The sequence below is a fragment of the Mucor velutinosus genome (genome assembly GCF_035048745.1).
Source record: "Mucor velutinosus strain NIH1002 chromosome Unknown tig00001540, whole genome shotgun sequence".
NCBI lineage: Eukaryota > Fungi > Mucoromycota > Mucoromycetes > Mucorales > Mucoraceae > Mucor > Mucor velutinosus.
The window spans coordinates 1294896-1316044 of NW_027041893.1; the positions used below are offsets into that span (position 1 = coordinate 1294896).

The window sequence follows — 21149 nt, forward strand, 5'->3', positions numbered from 1 at the left end:
TTTTCGATGCGTCCTGCTTTAGCTGTTACAACTACAACAACAAGAAGAGCCAAGTCTTCAAATTGTTTATTAAGGCAATGTTTTTTAGAATTAGAATGCAACACAAACACTAGACGAACGCTTTTGACATCTACTGCTTTAAAGACACCTACAAAACCTCAACTATTACCCACACTGTCATTTTTAGTTACAAGGTCATACAACTCACGACCACGAAAGAAAACCGAGACGAATGTATACCGACAATATCAGCCTCGAAATATCAACAAATTCATCGATCCTGAACAAATGTCGCAGTATTTCATCAAGGAAAAGATATCGAAAATGGACATGTTTGCATCACTACGAAGTGCGTTGTACAGCTTTACTATGAATGATACCGCAAAAACATGGCAGATCTATCAGTTGATGATAAAGCACGGCGTGGATCATTACCTACAACCCAATCATTACGGGCGCATCCTCAGCATCATGAAGTACAGCAAGACGGTGCCCAACATGCTGAGTGTGCTGGAACACATGAAATCACACGACAAAAGCCCCAATGCTCATCATCTGTCACAAGTCTTGTTTGCCATGAGTCGACAGGGCCTTGTGCGAGCTGCCTGTGATCTGATTAGAGTAACAACTGTTGCATGCGACAGATCTACGAGTCCGGATAGATTTTACCCCACAGCCAACCACTATGATTTGCTTGTCGTTGCATTGAAGAACAACAAAACCAGAGATCCAGCAATGCTAAAATATGTCACTCAACTGCTAATCAAAGCAATGGATAAACAGAACGCGAAGCTGGAAAATACAACCATCTCCCAACTGCTCAGTCTGCTGTCGAAACGCGGTGCCTCTCAATCACTCACAGTATCATTCCTGAAATCCTTGGACAGAGCCACGAAACAAGATTCCACAACCACCACTCACCCTTACAATGTATATATCTACACCACACTGATTGCAGGATTCGCACGGAAAGGGGACAACAAGGGTGCAGTCAGTTTGTTCAAAGAAATGCAGAAACAGCAAGTATATCCCAACATTGTGACAAGTACAGCCATTATAGATGCGCACGCAGTAGCTGGTGATTTCGTTGCTGCTCGTTTATCTCTGAATTTGCATGTAAAAAAATACAACCAACTCTCCAGCACCATTGTCACATCACTACTGATCAATGCTCTACGAAAGAATAACATGGTGGAGGCAAGGAGAGCGGTTGAATACATTCAGAAACTAGACACTCGACATGTAGATAGCAAACTCAGGACAGCGATGATATGGCTCAAGAGCAAAGAGAATGTAGAAGAGGCACAAAAGGAGTTTGACGATCTACAGCAACAAAACGAAAAGCTGGTCAACAGCGTGATGGCGAACCATTTAATTGTTGGATACGGAAAGAAGGGTGACAAGAGAAAAGTATACCAAAGCTATACAGCAAGCACACAACTGGCTACAGACGCAGAGGCAAAGCAGCGTGCAAAGCACCATTTAGCACACGCCTTATTCCAATGTCGAGATGTCCCTGCTGCGATGCAAGTGTATGCTTCCATCAAATCTGCTGATCAGGGCGTGGCGGATGATATCACACTGGCTATGGTGATTCAAGGCTTAATACTGAACAAGGAAGGGGTGCTTGCCTGGCGAATGTTCAAGACCATGCTGGATGATGGTATTGAGCCTAATCTGCATGCTTACAGTAGCATGTTGAAGGCATTGGGTCACAGTGATTCTGATCTGAAAAAGAAGAAGAAGCACGGCGAAGTGGATCTCGAACCTATGGCGATGGCAGCTGGCATACGACATCCCAACGCAGACTACTCCAAATCACCTATTCCAGTAACCACAGAAGCGCACAACTTGTTTCGCCGTTTAACAGGCTTTCAAAAGCCCAACGTATATACCTATACCACGCTTATCTCTTGTTTTGCAAAGCACGATATCACACAAGCTACCAGTATTTTCGATCACATGTGTGCCAACAAAACTGTTCAACCCACTGTAGAAACCTATACTGCACTTTTGCAGGGCTGTGCCATCTTCAAAAAGAGTGAGTTAGCCTTACGATTATTCAGCCACATGAACGAGAACCGTGTAGAACCAAATGCTGTGACATGGAGATACCTTTTGAAGTCTTTATTAAGATCTCATGTAGACAAAAAATCAATAGACAAAGTGGGTGATATGGCGAGGAAATCTTTGGATCACAAAAAGCCCTTAAAAGTATAATGTACGACTTAATTCCAATAAAGAAAAACTACTTGTATAATAGAAGATCAATTCATTCATTGTTGGCTTTGTTTGCCGGGCTGACTCAAAGAGCCAGGTCATGTAAATGTAGAGAATCCTAAGCCGTGATGAGGCCCTTCAATGCCAGTAGAAGAATTTAGCAGTAATAGCAACTGCCTTGGCTCTGTGGATCAATCCACTTGCATTTTGGCTTTTCCACCAGCCTGCTTCTCTACTGGCCTCAGAATCAATCAGCGAAGTGGTGGTAATATGTTTGTCGACAGATTAGAAAACGCGACTCGATTTTTCATTTTTTTTTTCTCTTGCAACATGACTATTCCTATACGAACTCTTACCACTGTTGCAGGACTTGGCCTCACAGGCGCTGGCGGCTATTATCTTGCTAGCAGTAAACAAGCAGTATCAGCAAAGGAAGCCGCTGCTGTAGTCAATGCCAAGGAGCAACCCTACGTCCCCAGATTTTACGACTCTCGCCCTTTCACATTATTATCCAGCAGCGATATCGATGAACGTCTGAGATCCGGTCAATTTGCTACAAAGGTCAAGACCAACCATGTCAAAGCCATCTATACCAACCAGTTGCCTTCCAACAACCCTGTGGAGGACAACTACAGTATCAACACTTTTCAGAATGGCTTGATTGCTGGTGTTTATGATGGTGAGTCCCTCCGAATAAGCTTCTTGCATTAAGACTAACTCCTTTATAAGGCCATATTGGTCCTCACTGTTCTCGCTTGATCAAAAAGCAACTGCCCATCTACATGGCTCGTGAGTTGGAGGTCAGTGTCAATGCTGAGACCACTGAAGAAGCCATTTCAACAGCATTTGTGGATCTGGATAGCGATATTCAACAGCGCTTTTATGATTTGTTTCCTAAAAACGTCAAACGAACCACTGAAAAAGACATCAGAGCTGCCATTGCCCGTCAACCTGATCAAAAGGCTACTGAAGCCATCATTAACGAAGCTATCAATGGCTCTTGTGCTTGTGCTGTTTACGTCAAAGATGGGTATATTTATTCAGCTAATACTGGTGATTCCAGAGTTGTCAGTAAGTAGCTTCTTGCATTGTGTTGATTATATAGATACTAGTAATTATGTCGCAGTTGTTAGCCAGGAGGAAGACGGCACATGGAGAGGCAGACGTTTGGTTGAAGAGCAATCACCTGCCAGCCCTGAATGGAAAGCACATATGCTCTCACAGCATCCTGCTAGTGAATCCGAAGTCATTGTCATGAGAAAACGCATTTTTGGTTTGATTGCTGTGGGTGGATGTAAGTGCTTGCTTACTTGCTAAGACAGGCTGCCTTTAACTAACCATGTGTAGCATTTGGTGATATCATGTACAAGGTGCCAGTCGACTACCAAATGAAGGTGTTGCCATTCATTCCCTACGACATTTACAAGACATTTGCACGCTATCACCACCGCATTGTGGTCAATTACAAGACACCTCCTTATCTTGAATCGAAGCCTTTGGTCTCCAAGCACAAGTTGGACAAGGGAGATCGCTTTGTGATCTTGGGCACTGATGGATTATGGGACGAGTTGAGCTGGGATAATGTTCGTAGCACCGACGGAGATGAGCAAGCAGCCAAGATTATGAGTACATGGAAATCCAAGGGAGAGGCCAATCCAGCTACTCACTTGGTCCGTGAAGCCTTGTTATATCAAGCAGTGTACAAGAATGTTGGAAAGAAGGAGCCAGTTGAAAACGAGGCATTTGAGCTATCAAAGCGCCTGACAAGAAAGCCATCCAGAAATTACCGTGATGATATTACTATCACGGTGCTCGAGTTGGATACGACAGAGACGAAGCCAGTGTTTGATAATGTAGGCCCTGTTTACGAGACTGAGGAAGTGGATATCAATGTGCCCAGATTAGCTGACCCCAACAAGCGATCTTCGTGGCTGTCTGGATGGATTTGGTCTCGTTTGTAAGGCTAGTGGAACTGACTGCTTTTGATATGAATAAAATCCATTTCTGAATTCCCACATGTCTTCTTCTTTATGAATACGGAAACTCTTGTTCCTACTACAGCAGCAGAGAACGAATCTGAAGGTTCACAAAAGAAAGTCAGTCGCCGAGTGACAAGAGCATGGTACATGGAGACAGTTTTGCTTGAATCGACAGCATTGTGAGTAACATGTCATTAGTGATTTCTGCAGACGACGAAAAGTGAAATGTGCCTTTCAAGAGGGACAAGTGTGCTTCAATTGCCAGGCATACAACGAGACCTGCCAATTCACAAAAGTGTTAGTAGCCACAGTAATGGCGTGCATTGATGGTGTCTAATTGATTTTAAACCAGTGTTAGGAAGCGAGGACCACAGAAAGGGTAAAATCATGCGAGACATCAACTTACACATGGGCTTACAGCTATCACAGTTACGCAGATGACTTGGAGGAGCGCATACAGCAGATGGAGGCCGTCATTCAGGAAGCATCAAAGCAAAAGAAGCGAAAGAACATGGACGCACTCATCACCCCCGAAATCCAAAAGAATAAACTGCTAGTGCAACGTAGATTTCGATCCAAAAACCAGCCCAACACTGACCCGCCTGGATTGCTGTCCAACATATTTGAGGAATACGCTGTGCTGGACCCTCGCAACTGGCCCTCGGGGGTCGCCTATGACAGCATACATTATTTGGGAGATTTATCCGCCTTGCAATTCTTGTCGAAAAAGATCAACACATGCAACAAGCAGAAATGGCAACAGCATTATATCAAGAAGTTTGGCAATGACACTGTGCTTGTGGCAGATCCAGGGCTCAGTAATCCCACATCAAGCAAGATTCCAGACTTTCAATGGCCAGAGGACATTCATTCAAAGCAAGAGGATATCCACAAATACATTTATACCGTCACTGGACTGGATAGATATACGTCTGTTCGACTATTAAAGATGTTGGTATAGGAGAACAGTTACCAGAGGAGAGCCATGTATTAATCCGTGCTACAACGTATAGTTACTTCTCACATATTCACCCCATTCTACCCGTCATTGACAAGACCGAGTTTATCAAGCAGTATCGAGATAGAGTGGAGACATATCCCTCGGGGGAACTGCTGAATGCCATGTTTGGTGCTGCTGCTCGATTCGTCGAATGCGAAAGTGTCGAGCCAGAGAGAAAGCGAACCCTGCCTTCAGATGCTGTCTGGGATGTTCCTGTAGGATGGTCCAACAAGTTTTTCGATCAAGCCGAGTACATTATATCCAAATGGCCGACGAACCCCACCATCTCTAATGTCCAGGCCATCATTCTCATCTTGAATCATCGTGGCGATCGTGATTCAAAGTCATCTGCTTGCTGGCAACTGGGTGGATTTGTGGGTATCACGACATGATGATAGTATTCAATTATCTGATGTGTGTGGTGTTGCATATGTAGGCGATCAGAATGGCTCAGCTACTTGGTTTGCATCGAAACTGCGACGACTGGGATATTCCTGGAAACGAAAAAGAGACAAGGAAGAGAGTGTGGTGGGCACTATACATTACAGATCGATTTCAGACTGCCATCTTGGGGAGACCCATCAATCTGAGAGACGAGGTAAAATGCCTCTTTGGCTGTACACTGTGCAGAATTCTGACACCTCTTTAGGACATCAATGTGCCGTATCCTGACGCTGGGGCAGATATTGAGGAAGTGATGGATGCATATGAAGCAGATCGGTCAAAAATCCAGTGCAACCAAGTCTTCCCTCGATTCCCCTCACTTACTACGCCTTACGATATCACATCAAACAACAATCGCCGCCCTCAGATATATGAGCTCTTTATTCAATTTATAAAGTTATCCGAGATCCTGGGACGCATTTTGACTGGGTTACATACGCCCACGGCACGAAAATACAGCTCTGAGCATGGCAGTTATGGCCTCGTTACTCGGCTTGATTTTGAGCTGACTGAATGGAGATACGCGTTTCCTACCTCTCTCAAAAACATCAATCTGCCCGATTACAATGAGGACGATGGTCATTTTGCACCTGCCATTGCATCGGTACTGCTATTTTACTTTAGCACATTGATTCTACTGCATCAACCTTTCATCCGACGAACAGCATCTCGATCATCCAACACATCACAACAGATTTGCACCAGTGCTGCCACGCGTGGTATGCGTATTGCTTCTCGATTATCGGCAAGGAACTTTCTAATGTGCCCGTATTCATTCACGCTCTATCCCATCATGCAATTTGGCATCATCCACATGTACAATGGCAAAAATTCAGACCCCAACGTCTCACAAGTGGCGAAACAGTACCTGAAAAGAGGTACAGAACTATTGCAGCGCCTACAGCACATGTCCAAGACTGCAAGCCGGATGCATCTTGTATTCAAGAGTATCACAGAGAATGCAGACTTGCACGCTGCCGAAGATGACAATGTGGAAAGAAATCTAGCGGAAGAAGAGAATCACCTTGAAGAGAATATCAGGAGGATCAAAGCAAGAGAAAAGAACAAAGCAGCCGAAAGACCATCCATGAAGCGTATCATGGATTCAGTCATGCTACAAAAGCCATCATCCTACTACTACCAACAAGCACTCATTCACACTCCCACTGCTTCCACCAGTCAGCCCTCAGCAGCAGCAGCAGCAGCAGCAGCAGCAGCAGCAGCAATGCCGCCCATCGATGCTACTGAAGAGGCATTTACATTGACACAGTTTGGATTTGATACGACCAACGACACAAGCGCACTGGATTACATTCTGCAAAATGTCACTAGTTTATCTGGCTTTACAGAAAGTATCAATGCGTGTTCAAATCCCTTATCTCCACTGCCACAGCAGCAACAACAAGACGCATCCAATACGACATCACACATACCAGCGCAACAACAACAACAACGACAACGACAGCAGCAGCAGCAACCATTATCGACAAATCAAGAGCAAACAAATATATTTAGAAATGATCCAAACAATGTATTTTGGGATCTACCCGCGGCTTTCGATTGGGATCAATTGAGTCAATGGGTCAATGATAACGTGTAAAACATAAAATTCTTAAACGAGTGTGATATATGGAGGCATTTGCTGCCCCTTGATTTCGGTTCTGATCTGTCCATACTGACTGTGATCATGTCATTCCCTATTTTTGTACTGGTTAGCAAGAGCGTCTACTCCCCTGACAAAACAAAAATGACTGTTCAAAACGTGGTGCGTGTTTATTAAGGATGAATGACACATGTACTTGTCACGATCGAGTAACAAAATGTTGGGAACGATAGGAAAGATAAAATGGGAATCAAAGTAAGAATTAGGCATATATAATGTACAAATTAAACAAAAAGAAAAAGCAAAAGGAAAGTCTATCTAATTTACAATGTAACAACGCTGGGATTGCCATTAAATGGATGTCTCCAGCCACATTGAAATTCATCTTTTCTATACACTCTATCAGCGCTGGTAGATGTGTTGTAGCCAATATGATACATCAGCAAGGTTTTGCTGGTGACCAATGAGTTGCTGCAACTGGAGCATTCCGGTAAATCGCCCATTAAACATTTTTGAATGATGATATCTGGTGGCATGTCCACATAAGAAAGTAATAGTTGAGATGCCAATCGAGCTAAATCAGGCTTCAAAAAGAGGCCGCTACAGAAACACATGAGAATCAAGTTCAGGGCAGTGCATCCCATTCTTACCTGCCACCCGTGCCAACAAATACACCGCAGTGATTTGGCACACTCTTTTCTGCCTTATAAATGACATTCTCAATAGCGTGCCATTCGTGTGCTCCACAGACTGGGAAATCATCCTCCATCAAGGCGTAATACGTGCTCTGATAGGTCTCGGTGACAAAATCCAACGCCTTTGATACATGCAAACGCTGATTCCAGTCATTTCCATCCTCACGAACCCACTTCAAGTAGCGTTGACCCTTTGTTGTGTTGGAAAAATGCTCTTTGGCGAGATCGTATTGAGAATGATTTGAGAAATGTGTGTAGATGATGGCTTGCATGCGGTGATAAGGTGAGCTGGGTGCTGGATATTCGGGCCAGTTTTCCAAGTAAGACTCGATCGTTCTGGTCAAATAAGCTGGATCGCCACGACGGGGAGCTGTCATGAATACAAACGTGAACAGATACCTGTCTTGTGACATGGTGTTGAGTTCCGTTGGAGTCACCATCGACTCATGCGTGTAATACGAGTTCCACACCATCAATACAGGCAATGTCAATCCAATCACTACGATGCACTTTTTGACAGAAGACCAGATCAAGCGCCAAAGTGGAGTGCGGCGGTATTGCTCCAATGTAATGAATTCACTGACATCCTTTACCATTGCTGAATCCTCTCGTTTCTCGTAAGCCAAGAGTCCTTGCAATGTGATGGTGCTGAGAAATCCCATGATCAGGCCGGAAATGGACCACCAAAGAATATTGCTGTTGGTGTAGTTGACGAGACACATGAAAAGCTGGAGTGTCACTTTACGCACAGTGAGCTTGTGATTGGAATCTTCTTGTCCATAGATTAAAATGTATTTGTCATCAATGCTGAGCGATTGCACTACAAGAAGAGCAAACAGGAACGGAGAAAGACCTGGTTTTTGTACAGTATGAGTACACTTGAACTACAAAAAAAAACAAACCCACACAAACCTTGAGAGCACTCATGCATCGTATTGCTAAAGAACAATGAAGGGAATGCATAACCTGTAGCCTTTGAAAAGATAAGGCCCAAGCAAACTCTCACAAGGGAGACTGTGGTGAACAAGACCAACAAAAGCTGAATAAACCTCTTTGTGCCACCCACCATATGCGCTAACGATTCCTCAAACAAGCCTAATATCAACACGTTCCAGCCAAACAATGCCATACTGGGTAATGTCCAATCGAATAAAAATGGAGAGAATACCATGTTCTTGATATCGAGTCGATATACAACAAACGAGGGTGCAGAACAAGACAGGTCCAACATATGCAAGCAGTTGAGAGTAGATACGAGTAGTGCGATCAAGATCATGTAGCGAGTGACAGTAGGCAAGGGCCACAGACAGAGCAATTTCTGTGATTTGCTCTTTTGCTGTTCTTCTTGTAACTGTAAGAAGTTGTGTAGTTGGTGATGATGATGATGATGATGGGTGGGCGCTTGTTTACGCAAGATGGAATTGGAGTTAAAGTAAGCCAGTGAGTTTGTAGCGCCATTGAATGACGACTGGCGGGTACGATGATGACGAACTGTATACTTGGAGTTCTTTCTTGTATGTGATTTCACCGTAGTTGGAGAAGGTGCGGATGGATTAGAGTTGATGCTAGTTGTATTAGTGGCAGTAAATAGATTTCTAAAATCACGAGATTTGTACGAGGAAAAAACACTGGGCGAAGTGATTGCACTGAAGGTAATGGGTATATGCTGAGTAGGAGTAGACCAACAAGGTGGGGTTTGTTGTTGTTGTTGTTGTTGTTGTTGTTGTTGTTGTTGTTGTTGTTGTTGCTGTGGTTGTTGTGCAGATGAAGCAGATTGCTGTGGATGTATGTACGCCTGCTGCTGCTGTTGCTGCTGCTGCTGCTGCTGCTGCTGCTCTTGTTGTTTTCGTTGTATATCTTGCTTTGCTTCAGTGCTATCTACTTGCTTGATTTGAGTTGATTCCACTGATTCCCTTGTCATATCAGAGACATTGGAAGGCTCTTGGACAATAATAGACTCATCTGCTAAATTAGGAGTTGTTGTATTCGCTGCTGCTGTCTGCTGGTTTGACCTTGTAACTTCTTGCACAAGCCTGACAGAACCAAACATTTTGTAGAAAAGAGAATCTTTCATCCTCTTTGCTCTTTTTTTTTTTATGAAATCAGAAAAATTTGTTGCTGTTATACCCGAAAAATCTGATCTCTATTTTCAGGGATTTCTCTTTTTGCGAGAGAAAAAAAAAGAGGCAAGGAAGAGAATGAGAGAAAGAAAGAAAGAAAGAAAGGAAAAAGAAGGGGTAAAATAGCTATCGTTAAGGGAGAGAAAAAGAGAGAAAAAGGATTTCCACCACTCGTTTTATATAGTCTATTCGTTTTTGGTTCGCAGCCCTCCACACAGCATTTTCTTTCTTTCGTTTTGACCCACTAGTATTGATTCCCGGATGATCGTCAAATTACTTTTATGGCAGCTCAGCCCTAATTGTCGCTTAGATGGTTGTTTATGGGTTCCAAACCAATTTATAGTGTATAAACTGATGCCTCTGTAATATATGAATAATTTACAGATGTTGATTGTAAACATGTGCTTGACGCCGTGTCAAAATCTATATACATCAAATACCAATACTAAAAATTAAAACTCCAAATTGTAAATAAATGTACGTTTCATCAGTCAAAACATGGTTGTGTCAAACTAATTCCCTTCTTTGGCTCCAACATACAAACAACAGATGTAACGTTTTCTTTTCACGACAGAAAACTTTACATTCAAGACCTGTAAATTGCACATTGCTTGCACATTTCATGTATACATTTTCGGATGGCTATTTTGTACTTGGCTTGTGTCACTCGATTAGTCTCAAAAGCCACTTTTGGTGTTCCCTTCCACCAAGGCGAGGCTGGCGATAGCCGAATGTCATTGGATTAATGGGAGATCTTCCATATTTGTGCTAGAATGAAATCACTAATAGAAGACCAGGTCTTGGCTTTCGCTTGATTGAGGCTCTGTTACCAAAATAATTAGATATTTGGAGATATTGATCAACAGGAATCGCACTTCTTACGGCTAAATCCTCTATGATTGCATTCTGCATTGTTCCCAATTATCTTGTTGCTAAATTCATCATTTGCTTCTTGATGAATGCAAATATGTTACCATGATCTTGACAAGATCATGAATACAGGTACAAAGGCGGTATATCTGAAACAAAGTAGACGTATTTTTCTACATTGATCGTTGGCAAACGTATGATTACAGAGGCGTTAAATTTGCCAGCAGCCAGCAGCAGCCAAAATCGGTAACATCTCCGCTCGGTATTTTTTTCTGATTTGTTCATTTTCCATCTTTTTAGACTCGATTCGACTTATTTTGCTAGATTCAACTATGTAAATTGTAATGATCACCTTATGCTTTCTAATGCATTTCCAGAGCACTTTTCAAGGCGCATCCGATGGTACTATAAAAAGTATTTGTCTTGGACAAACCTGTTGAGCAATATCAAAAAATATAGAATGAGGTTTTCGCTGAAAATGTTGAGATTTTAAATATGAAGGTCTCCCAAAAGTGATGTCAGGGGCTACTTTGGATTAGCAGCATCATTTCGAATTACTATATGCTATAGTAAAAGTTTTTATTTTCGTGGTCAAAAACGCGATCGTTTGATTTTTGGAAAAAACCATGAGGTACTCCTCATGTTTCTCTGTCGATTTTTGATGATGTTTTTTTGGTCCCAAAAAAGTTGAGCAATGGTACCAGTGTTGTGCTAGAAGGGCTACAACTGTCTATAAAGATTAAGGTATTCTTGATGGGTAGATATGTCTGTGTTGTGCAACAACATGGACAAACTATGATAATTGAAGTGCATCTCAGCTATCTAAATGCTGAGGTTCACCAGATGTGATAAGCGTTATACAAGATATTTTGCTACTTTGGCATTCAGAACTTCATATAAATAGAATAACTCTTGTCTTCATCAGTAAATCTTTAGTTTTTGTGTCTGATCTTATTCAAATAAGTCTTTTCTTGTTTTTATAATATCGAACATTTTTTATAAGCTACAAATAATAATCCTTTTATTTTTTGTGCTTAACAACCAGTATGTTAATGCTAGATGGGGACAATTGTGTGGCGCTATTCTGGTGGTCTAAAACAGTTTCTAATACGAGAAATTGCAGCTTTAAACCACCCAAATTTGGCTGTGATTTGCATAAAATTGACCAGTAGGAGGAATTGTTAACATGCTGCTTGCCAGTATATAGATTGTCCAAAGAGAGTGCTACCTAAAATACCAAATACCAAGGCAATAGTACAACTAAGCTGAGTCACCTCAAACGCAAGTAGCTATTTGTTTATTCCAAGCTTATAATGGCTATGAACATAAGAGTTAAGAAACAGATCATCAGTAATATAGCCTAACCTACGCAGAAAACAGTAAGGTTACGAAAGCCCAATACCCAGTTGATAAAGTGATGGTTTCATCTGTCTATATTAGTTTCTAGGAATAACAAGCTCTTGTGTAAAAAGCCATTGAAAAGTGTCCTATGTGTGCCATGTTTTCATACAAAACCTGCAATGTCTATCATGGCTATTCAAACAGAAAAATGTACATCTCGGAGCACAAGAAATATCCACAAGCAAGAACAAGTGTTATCCGTCGCGATACAAACTTGAAAACAACAATTTAGAAAATCTTGTACCGCGTTCTTTACCAGATTCAAATCCTCTGATGTTAAGAAGAGTCAACATATAGATGAAAGTTCAAAGAATAAGGAAGGCGCTATTTTGTCACGAAGACCGAGACATACTAAGGATTAAGTATCACTTACGCCTGGGCGTAATAGCTTCACATCACTGGATATTATTCACGATGACAGGCTGATGCACAACCACGATATGGATCAAACGCCAAGGTAGATTACTATTTAAAATGACAAAATATAGCCAGAGGAAATACTATTAGAACTGAATATACTTATTATGCTATTCCAAGATTGAATGAGAATTAAAACCAGTGTCAATTTCGAAGGTATTTATAGTTATTTGACAGTACCGCAGCAACAAGACCTTGATCTTGAATACGACGAGATAATTGTATAACCTGTGAACCAGTTAAGGAAGACGTACTGCGTGAAAGCTCATGGGCAGCCAGTCAGGAACGAACAACAATAAGGATTCAGGATAGAATGTTATTCGCAGTAGATTTGACGGAAGAACATTTGTCAGAATAGAGAGCCGCTTCCAGGGACGAAAGGCCATAGGCCGCCACACTTCAGGAATTAGGATATAGATTAGCCATTTGATAGCATCACTCTTATTCCTTTGTATTGTCTGAATAAAGAGATCTTAATATACCGCGCATTTCTTTTTCTGCTCAATTGTTCTTTTGTATTATCCTTCGTTGTATAATACATTTGCCTCTCAGATATGATCTACATCCTAAACACGTTAGAATGAGAATAAACACGTTTGTCATAAAGAAATTAAGTTCCGTACAACGCAAAACATCAGAGACATCCGACAGAGTTTTAATTTGTTTACTTCTTTGGCAAAGCAACCTACTACGCCTTATTTTTAAGTCAAATTCTGTCTAAATTTAGTCATTTTGAAGCACGAATAACTCGTGCTACAAAACGTTCTGTGCGCTTGGAATAGCGCCAAACGACTCCGCTTGTCCACGCTTTATTTACTGATGCATTATCTCAAAATTTTCTAGGTCATCGCATATCCATGAAAATCTTCATTTTTTTATGTGTACTAATAAGGGAAAAATTCTTGAAAATCAAACGATCGTGTTTTTCGCCCCAAAAATGAAGACTTTTCCTATGATACATATCGAATCAAATTGATTGTAAAGATGCAATGGATCACTGGAAGCTGTTTCTACGAGAGTTTTATATGCTAGATTTCGACATATTCACAGAAAACCTGTTTTCATATTTTTGCAAATTGCTCATTATTTTTGGTCAGAAAGCTGAGTGAAATTAGCACCATTTGATGCAGCTTCTTTAGCCCTCTAAAGATATATTAGAAAGCTGGGTGTGACAACGACAATTTTCATTATCAAATTTAGCAAAAACGTTCAAAAGATGTGAGATCAAGTCAAATTTGAACACGAAAATACCCACTGCACAATTTCAAATTAAAGCGCAGCAGTTACGACTGCCACGGCAGAAGACTGAGACTAATTCTACTGGCCGTGACGTCGTGTAGGGCGCCCTCTCATTCTTCATACCACCGTTTTTTCCCCTTTTTGCAAAACGCGTTTAGTATCAAACCATGGTGGGTTTGTAAACCGTTTATTGATAATAACACCCTACTAGCCTCTGATAACATTGTCTCGCATTGTTAAAAAGACTTGATACTGCTTCTTTCAAGTGGAATTTAGCAGGTATGGTTTAATAATGAGCACAGGAAGGCGTGAAATAAACACTAAAAGTATTTATTTGTTAGGATTATTTGATAATTCTTTTGCCAGTTTGACGTTGATCCTGCTGCCTTTACTTTTATGTTATCTCTGGTATCTCTTTTAGTCTACCATCTTTGGTATCTGCTTATTTGGTATGCGTCGGGCAAGTATCTGGTCTCTGCATGGTCACTGTATGGTCTTCTCTAATGTTGTTTGTTCTCTCGTTTATTATAATAATGCTGTTGTGGCTGATTATTCGGTCTGTGTATGGCCTTCGCTGGCGCTGTTTATTCTCTCATTTCTTTATCCTGGTGCTGTTATTGCGGCTGGTTATTTGGACTGTATCTTGTCTCTGTTTGGTCTCTATCTGGTCTTTATCTGGTCTGTGTTTGGTCTGTGTTTGGTCTGTAACTGGTATGTTCTGTGTATGGCCATCTCTAATATTGTTTGTTCTTTTGTTCCTCTATTGTAGTGGCGCTGTTGCGGCTACTTGTTTGGTCTGTGTCTGATCTGCGTATGGTCTTCTGTGTACGTTCTGTGTATAGCTTTCTCTAATGTTGTCTTGTCGTTTCTCTATTATAGTGGTGCTGCTGGTAATCTGCTGGTCCTTCATGGTCTACTGTTTTTTATGTTGTATGCTTGTTCTCTGGTCTGTCTCTGGTGATTGCGCATTCTCTGCTGGAGGTCTATTGGTGGTTGTGGTAAGTGGTAAGTAACTTTTTTTCTTCTGGTCTCAATAATATAAAACTTCTCTGGACGTTTTTGTTATTATTGCTTCCTTTCTCGTAATAATAATGCACTCTTGACGTGTATTTTGTTGCGTTTTTTGTTTCTTTCGTTGACTGTGATATGTTCAGCTCAACAAATACGTGCAATGTCGTTGTTTCGTATGTACGAACAACAACAAGCATGACTCACTGCTACTACATACTTGTATTGCGGTTGTAATACTTTGTTATATTGCCGTGGGTTGTTGTCTGTGTTGCCTCTGTGGCTTCACATGAGACAACATTAGTCATCATGTTGTATTATATTACACACCACTCATATATACCACTGTTGCTCCTGCGATTGTGCGTACTTGTGTTGCTTCTTTACATCAGACTTTTATCATGCACGTTATTTATGTATATATTCTTGTTGTCGCAACCAGAATATAATATGAACATTTTTGCAATGCATTCAGTATAATATTTTAGATGTTATATTCATGATATGCTTTTTTTTTAAAACCACTTTGTGTGAGTGTTTCTTTTTTGCTTACTATACTCGTATAATATTATATTCTTTTCTTCTTTTTCTTTCTTTCTCTTATTATATGTTTCTTTTGAAGCATACCTTTTTATGTTGTGTGGATGTGCCTATCCCTGAAGCTCAACAAGACTTTATCCGAGGCTAGGAGGTAGATAGGCCGCCTCCACTTGGTTATCGCTACTTACTTTAGTGATGATTGAGGGTCTCAATGCCAGAATTTAAAAGCTAGGTGGTGTAAGTAAGGCATGCTCTAGCACCTGGGGGAAATTTGATGATAGCATCTGCTATATTGCTGTATAGCGGAGCTTAAAATTTTGCCTCACATCAAAACAGGGGGAAACCCTCGCAAAATTTTTTTTAGGTCAGCGGAGTTTTCAAGCAATCTGATTGGCTCGGAGGTTGAAGTAACAAAGGGTTACAACTAGTCGATTTTCTATTAATCTGTCATATATTATAATTTTGTGTCTATAATAAAAGAGCTATAACCAAGTAGGTACAACAACTTATATTCTTGTTTTTTATTCAAAGTAAAACAAGATGCAATCACTTGATCTACTATTCATTAAATGTAAGAGACATTCTTTACATTCATTATGTTATGGAAGGATAGTAATATTCTTTTTGACAAACATTTTGGAATAATTTCGATTTAAAGATAAAAGAAATTCCAAAAGTTACTTTTGTTTAAGTTGTTACTTCAATACTTCACAAAAAGGTTGGTTTTCATCAAAGATATACACATATTGCGATCAATCAATTGTTTATATCTCTATAGATTGTAGAGCGCCGTGCTTAAAAGCTATGGATTCTCTACGATGGGCCTCTACACTGTCGATATACTTCAATTTGAACCAGCAGCAGCAATCAATGATAAGCTTAAGAAGCTCTCGTATAGCACCTGCAACATGTATGTCTGCACAAAATACGCATTTGAACAGAAAGAACAATTAAGGAGGCATTTAAATGTCGAGCAGCTACTCACTTCAACTATGCAATTACGATAAGGTAGTATCGAATCTTTGTTTTCGAGGTTTCAATGGTGGTGAAGTCATTAAAGGACATGTACTCGTACTGACTAGGTGATGGTCAATTAACTGGGTAGCATTTTGGATGCATAAAGTCTAATCAAGGAGGTGCTCACGAAAAGAATCTAAACTGTAACGCTGTTTTCGTTTATTGACTTGCTTTATGTCAAAATACGTCTACATATAATACAATGGATGTTTTTCTTTGAATACCAAAATCATTGTCCTCGTTCCATATATAGTATTGTCGACATTATCTTCATCACATTACAGGTGTTTTTTAAACTCTAAAATTGATATTAACAATGACTCAAGGTCGAAATGTCTATTGCTCTTCACTAAAGAGGTATCATCTGTCAATAAGCATATATGTATCACTGAATCCTATTCCAGCCCAAAGTCCTCCTATTGATGCCAAACTCAGGCCTATTGTGACCAACCCGACTACAATCATCATTGATCCAGGTATTGTCATTGCTGCATTTGGGATAGCCACCTCCCCTTTTTTTTCCAAAATGTCAACAGGTTCCAGCTATCTCGAATGACAAGACAGTGCCACACCTAAAGGACACAAATCACACATTCTCTTTGATTGCAAACATCGTCAATATTGCCATCAAGTTGCATCAAGATAGGAAACACAAAGAGAAGAAGGGCATCAGCCAGAAAAAGAGACAGCGAAATGCATTACTCAAGCGAAAGTGTTGACTCAAAAAGTAATATCAAAGAAAGAAGGTAGCTAGTGACAAGGTCATCAACCATCAAGCAAAGGGTCCGTCCGTTACATCCATGAGGAACTGATATAGTTCTAAAGCTGACATCAAGGGTCATTCTTGCAGAAGCCCCAAAACCTACTACAAGCAATTGGCTGCTACAAAGGACTCGATCGTGTCTGTCGGTGCGTACAAGTCAACAGTAATATGCTCTTCCTGCTTTCATTGAACAACCAAACAAGTCCATTTCAGGGATGGTTGCTTGAAAAGGATTCCCGGCGCAGTTGTCTGCTCAAATGTAACATGTCCAAGGCTCGGCACAGGTAATACAACACTCAATCGCGATCTGAATGGCGCAGAGAGCATTGCCCTTACAGCTTCTCTAGTCTGGGCTCTGAGGATGGTCTTCCTCTCTCTCCATTTTGACGTATCAACAATTCAAACAAGTAAGGCTATTCAATACTTTTTGCTTCTACTGAGAAACCCTCCTCACACTTTTCATTTTAGGCTCATGTTGTCTCTCGCATTTCTTGCCCGCCAGATCCATAGTGAGGGAAGAGTCCCCACATAAAGTGGCGACCTACTAAAGTCCCGTAGGGATGATGATTCACTACACAAAATGATTTTATTCGGATAGATCTTGATATGTTAATAGATCTTCGGTGATGTGGCCATTAACATTGGAATTCAAGATTGACATCAATGGGATGCGATGAACTCATTTGAGGTCTTTGAGAATATTTGTCACGCAAAATATCACGAACACTGTTCAATAGCTCTTGGTAAGATTGGTTGGGGTTCTTGCGCAGGGTTGCTATTATGGATCAAATTTAATAACTGCGTCTATTCCAAGATCTAGCTCAACTTACTGGTAAAGGCATAACTCATAGCACCCGTAGCCTTGCCTGCTTCAGTGGCGTCTGCAGAGGTTTGATCATCCTTGCAGCCAGAAAACATGATAACATCAGCTTGCGAGGTGTTCTTTCTGCGTGCTCGGTCAGATACATTACGTGCCTCCATCAGTTGCTTGCCAAGAGACATGATGGACGAAAGAGCACCATCCTTATCACCGCGAGCATACGCAATGCCAGCAGAAAAGATGCCTTGACCAGCATGCTTGAACAAGTTTTGTTCCTTGATTTCACCACGAGTGGAATACTAGGCACAAAATTTAGTTTCCATACATATCCTTACACAATCTACTCACAACAAAAGGCAAGTCAAGAACGGTGCCTGAATGACAACTGTCAAAAATACAAGTCAGTCTACATTTAGGAGGCAATGGTTTGACGAGCAAGTCGTGCATGTCCTAATGGAATAGCATTTGCTTAGCAATCTTGTGTATGTAACTTGAACTGAAAGGCTTACATCATCCCTCAACTGGCCAGATTCACCTTCAAATTCTTGAAAGTCCAAAGGATAGATGGTCTCATCAAAACTGTCGTCTTCATCACTGTGAGCATCATACACTCGACCACCATGACCACTGTAATGGAAAAAGAAGCTATTCGCAGCATGTCAATATCGAGTTGTGAGTTGCGGCACTACGACTTACGAATCATCAGGCTCAGCATCTTTCACAAGCCATTGCATGGCAGCAATGATATTGTTTCGAGTGGGTCTGAATTTTTCTTCCTCACGATCATCTGTCAAAATGACCATATCCTCCTGCAAATTGAATTAGACACTGAAGACTTCTCGCTCTCTTCTCATGCCTATTTACCTCTTTGAAACCATAGAGTGTGGTGATGAAGTCTTTAATGTTGGCTACATCATTGATACAGCCTAAAAAAAAATATAGGGCTGAATCAATACCATCGTCATTTCCGAAGCTTCATTTGTTTGTGATACCATTCAATTCATTACTAGTGCCAATGTAGTTGATACCGATCAACAAGGCTCTCTTTTTGCCACGACCTTGTAAACGCGTTTGCCATGAGTATACATATACAAGCACGCTTCGTTCACCATAGATGCTACTTACAGTTGGAGAGCTCAAATTCAGGTTCATCATTTTCGACAGTAGGATCAACGTGCAGGAAAAACTCATTGCCCGGAACGTTCTCGCTATGGTGTGTAGCCATACCGCCGTATTCAACTATATAGCATGTTGAGAACCTCTATGCTTCAAAGCAGATACCAAGCGACTTACCAGGATCAGGGCCTGGATTATGCTTTGACTCGGGTGGTTGAGGGTAGTTGGGATTGGGACGGTTGTAGTCTTCCTCTGTGAAATGAGGGTCGTTATTATCATTTCCCTCCTCTGCTCCCTCTGCGTAGGACGAGTATCCGTAAGAGGAGGAAGAGTAGCTAGAGGTATGATGGGTTGTCTATCTACGAGTCTCAGCAAGTGTGCCTCGGTCACTAATGAGCCTGGATTAAATTACCTTGTGGAAAGAGGAAGACGATTGGTATGACTCTTCTTGATCATCGTAGTTTCTCTCTGAAATGGGGTATCCGTAACTATCCATTTTATAATTGAGTAGTGGGTATTTATAAAGAATAAAGAAAGGCAAAAAGAAAAAAAAGGTTAACGAACGTTTTTATAACAAAAAATAAAATGTCACCAACCTTATTCAGAATTGGATAGCTTTGAGCATATTACTTGCTTTGAGAGTCTTGGCTGAAGATTCCTGCCTCTTTTCATGTTGGTTTTGGCGCTTACTATTGAGTGATAGTTTGCGGGTAAATCAAAAGGCACGGCTTATTGGACCCATAAAATCACCTTGACTTGCAAGAGACATTTTCTCAATGATGCATGCAAAGCCTTTCTCTCTTTCTATCTTTCACGCTCTCTCTCGTTGCGCGACTTTGAACACCTATTATTTAAAGTCCAATCATTGGAGCAGTCTGCTTTCAACAACCCCTCCTTCAACACATATGATACCCGAAGGTTGAAATAATCTTCCTATAGACATATTACGCCAAGTGTTCAGCCACCTTCACTGCACCATCGATTCTAGTAGAAGCTCTAGACGGTACATTGAATTTCGTCATTTTTTTGCAGCACGTCAGCTTGTGTGTAGATCGTGGTCAAGAGAAGCTCAAAGGATGCTGTATAATCAAGTTTATCTGGGTAGAAACACGGCAAATTTTAGTCAGACTATCATGGTAGAAGCACCTCAAACAGCCTCATTGGTAAAGCATGTAAATCTGTTGGGCTCATTGATGGATATTTTGCAAGATTATACAAAGCAGCTTTTCATGCAATGTCGAGAGCTAACCTCAATTAGAGCAAGTTCAACTGAAGCATTCAAACAATACACTTGGCCTGCATTACTACATGATGATGTCCAATTCCCAATGCTACAGATAGCCTGCCCATTCGGCAAGGATAAATGCAATGATCATCTCCTGAAGCAAGCTCAGCTCAAGTATTGACACTCTCTGACGACAATTCATATAAAATCACTATTAACCAGCAACTGTGAATTCTCTATGAATCATTTCAAAGGGTTTCATGCTGCAGACATTGAACATCTGTTATTGCCTATCTCCTCAGTACAGTACCTGGGATGCTATCCTTAATGAACGCTCTTTAACCTTAGAACGCTTGGATATTAATACACTAGACACGAGAACCTAGAGTGCAAGCTCATCCAGAGACATTGTTTCACATGAAAAAATACAAATACTTTCGATAAAGGATCTGCGGGAAGCAGGTTCAGCGCCTCTGCAATATATCTTGCAAATTCCCAAACATGTTGAAGCCATTTGTCAACTCATTGCACTGCGTGAACCAGAACCAAGAAACAGAGAAGCTTTCTGGAATGACTTGCTGCTTCTCTACTCTTGTCCTACCTATGGTCACTTTGAATAACATTATATCCCCTTGACTTATCGGCTCTAGTTGCAAACAGTTTGCATTTCCT

At 41.0% G+C, this 21149-nt stretch overlaps 5 protein-coding genes across 5 annotated transcripts; 3 read left to right on the forward strand and 2 right to left on the reverse strand.

Annotated features, from left to right (window-relative positions):
• Positions 1 to 6: 6 nt before the first annotated feature.
• ATC70_004523 (uncharacterized protein) lies at positions 7 to 2220 on the forward strand (the record flags this gene model as incomplete). The annotated part of the gene is made up of 1 exon (XM_064823825.1): positions 7 to 2220. The coding sequence occupies one exon, from the start codon at positions 7 to 9 to the stop codon at positions 2218 to 2220; it is 2214 nt and encodes a 737-aa protein (XP_064688650.1).
• Positions 2221 to 2550: 330 nt separating this feature from the next.
• On the forward strand, positions 2551 to 4181 carry ATC70_004524 (uncharacterized protein; the record flags this gene model as incomplete). The annotated part of the gene is made up of 4 exons (XM_064823826.1): positions 2551 to 2899; positions 2950 to 3291; positions 3347 to 3514; positions 3568 to 4181. The coding sequence occupies 4 exons, from the start codon at positions 2551 to 2553 to the stop codon at positions 4179 to 4181; spliced, it is 1473 nt and encodes a 490-aa protein (XP_064688651.1).
• A 69-nt stretch (positions 4182 to 4250) lies between these two features.
• On the forward strand, positions 4251 to 7243 carry ATC70_004525 (uncharacterized protein; the record flags this gene model as incomplete). The annotated part of the gene is made up of 7 exons (XM_064823827.1): positions 4251 to 4342; positions 4398 to 4496; positions 4552 to 4578; positions 4629 to 5150; positions 5213 to 5573; positions 5636 to 5797; positions 5849 to 7243. The coding sequence occupies 7 exons, from the start codon at positions 4251 to 4253 to the stop codon at positions 7241 to 7243; spliced, it is 2658 nt and encodes an 885-aa protein (XP_064688652.1).
• A 326-nt stretch (positions 7244 to 7569) lies between these two features.
• On the reverse strand, positions 7570 to 9991 carry EFB1_1 (Translation elongation factor 1 beta; the record flags this gene model as incomplete). The annotated part of the gene is made up of 3 exons (XM_064823828.1): positions 7570 to 7846; positions 7897 to 8794; positions 8854 to 9991. The coding sequence occupies 3 exons, from the start codon at positions 9989 to 9991 to the stop codon at positions 7570 to 7572; spliced, it is 2313 nt and encodes a 770-aa protein (XP_064688653.1).
• Positions 9992 to 17951: 7960 nt separating this feature from the next.
• ATC70_004527 (uncharacterized protein) lies at positions 17952 to 19748 on the reverse strand (the record flags this gene model as incomplete). The annotated part of the gene is made up of 10 exons (XM_064823829.1): positions 17952 to 18091; positions 18147 to 18435; positions 18485 to 18586; positions 18646 to 18781; positions 18833 to 18945; positions 19001 to 19062; positions 19129 to 19194; positions 19262 to 19375; positions 19430 to 19607; positions 19665 to 19748. 10 exons carry the CDS (start codon positions 19746 to 19748, stop codon positions 17952 to 17954), a joined length of 1284 nt encoding a protein of 427 aa, XP_064688654.1.
• Between the last annotated feature and the right edge of the window lie 1401 nt (positions 19749 to 21149).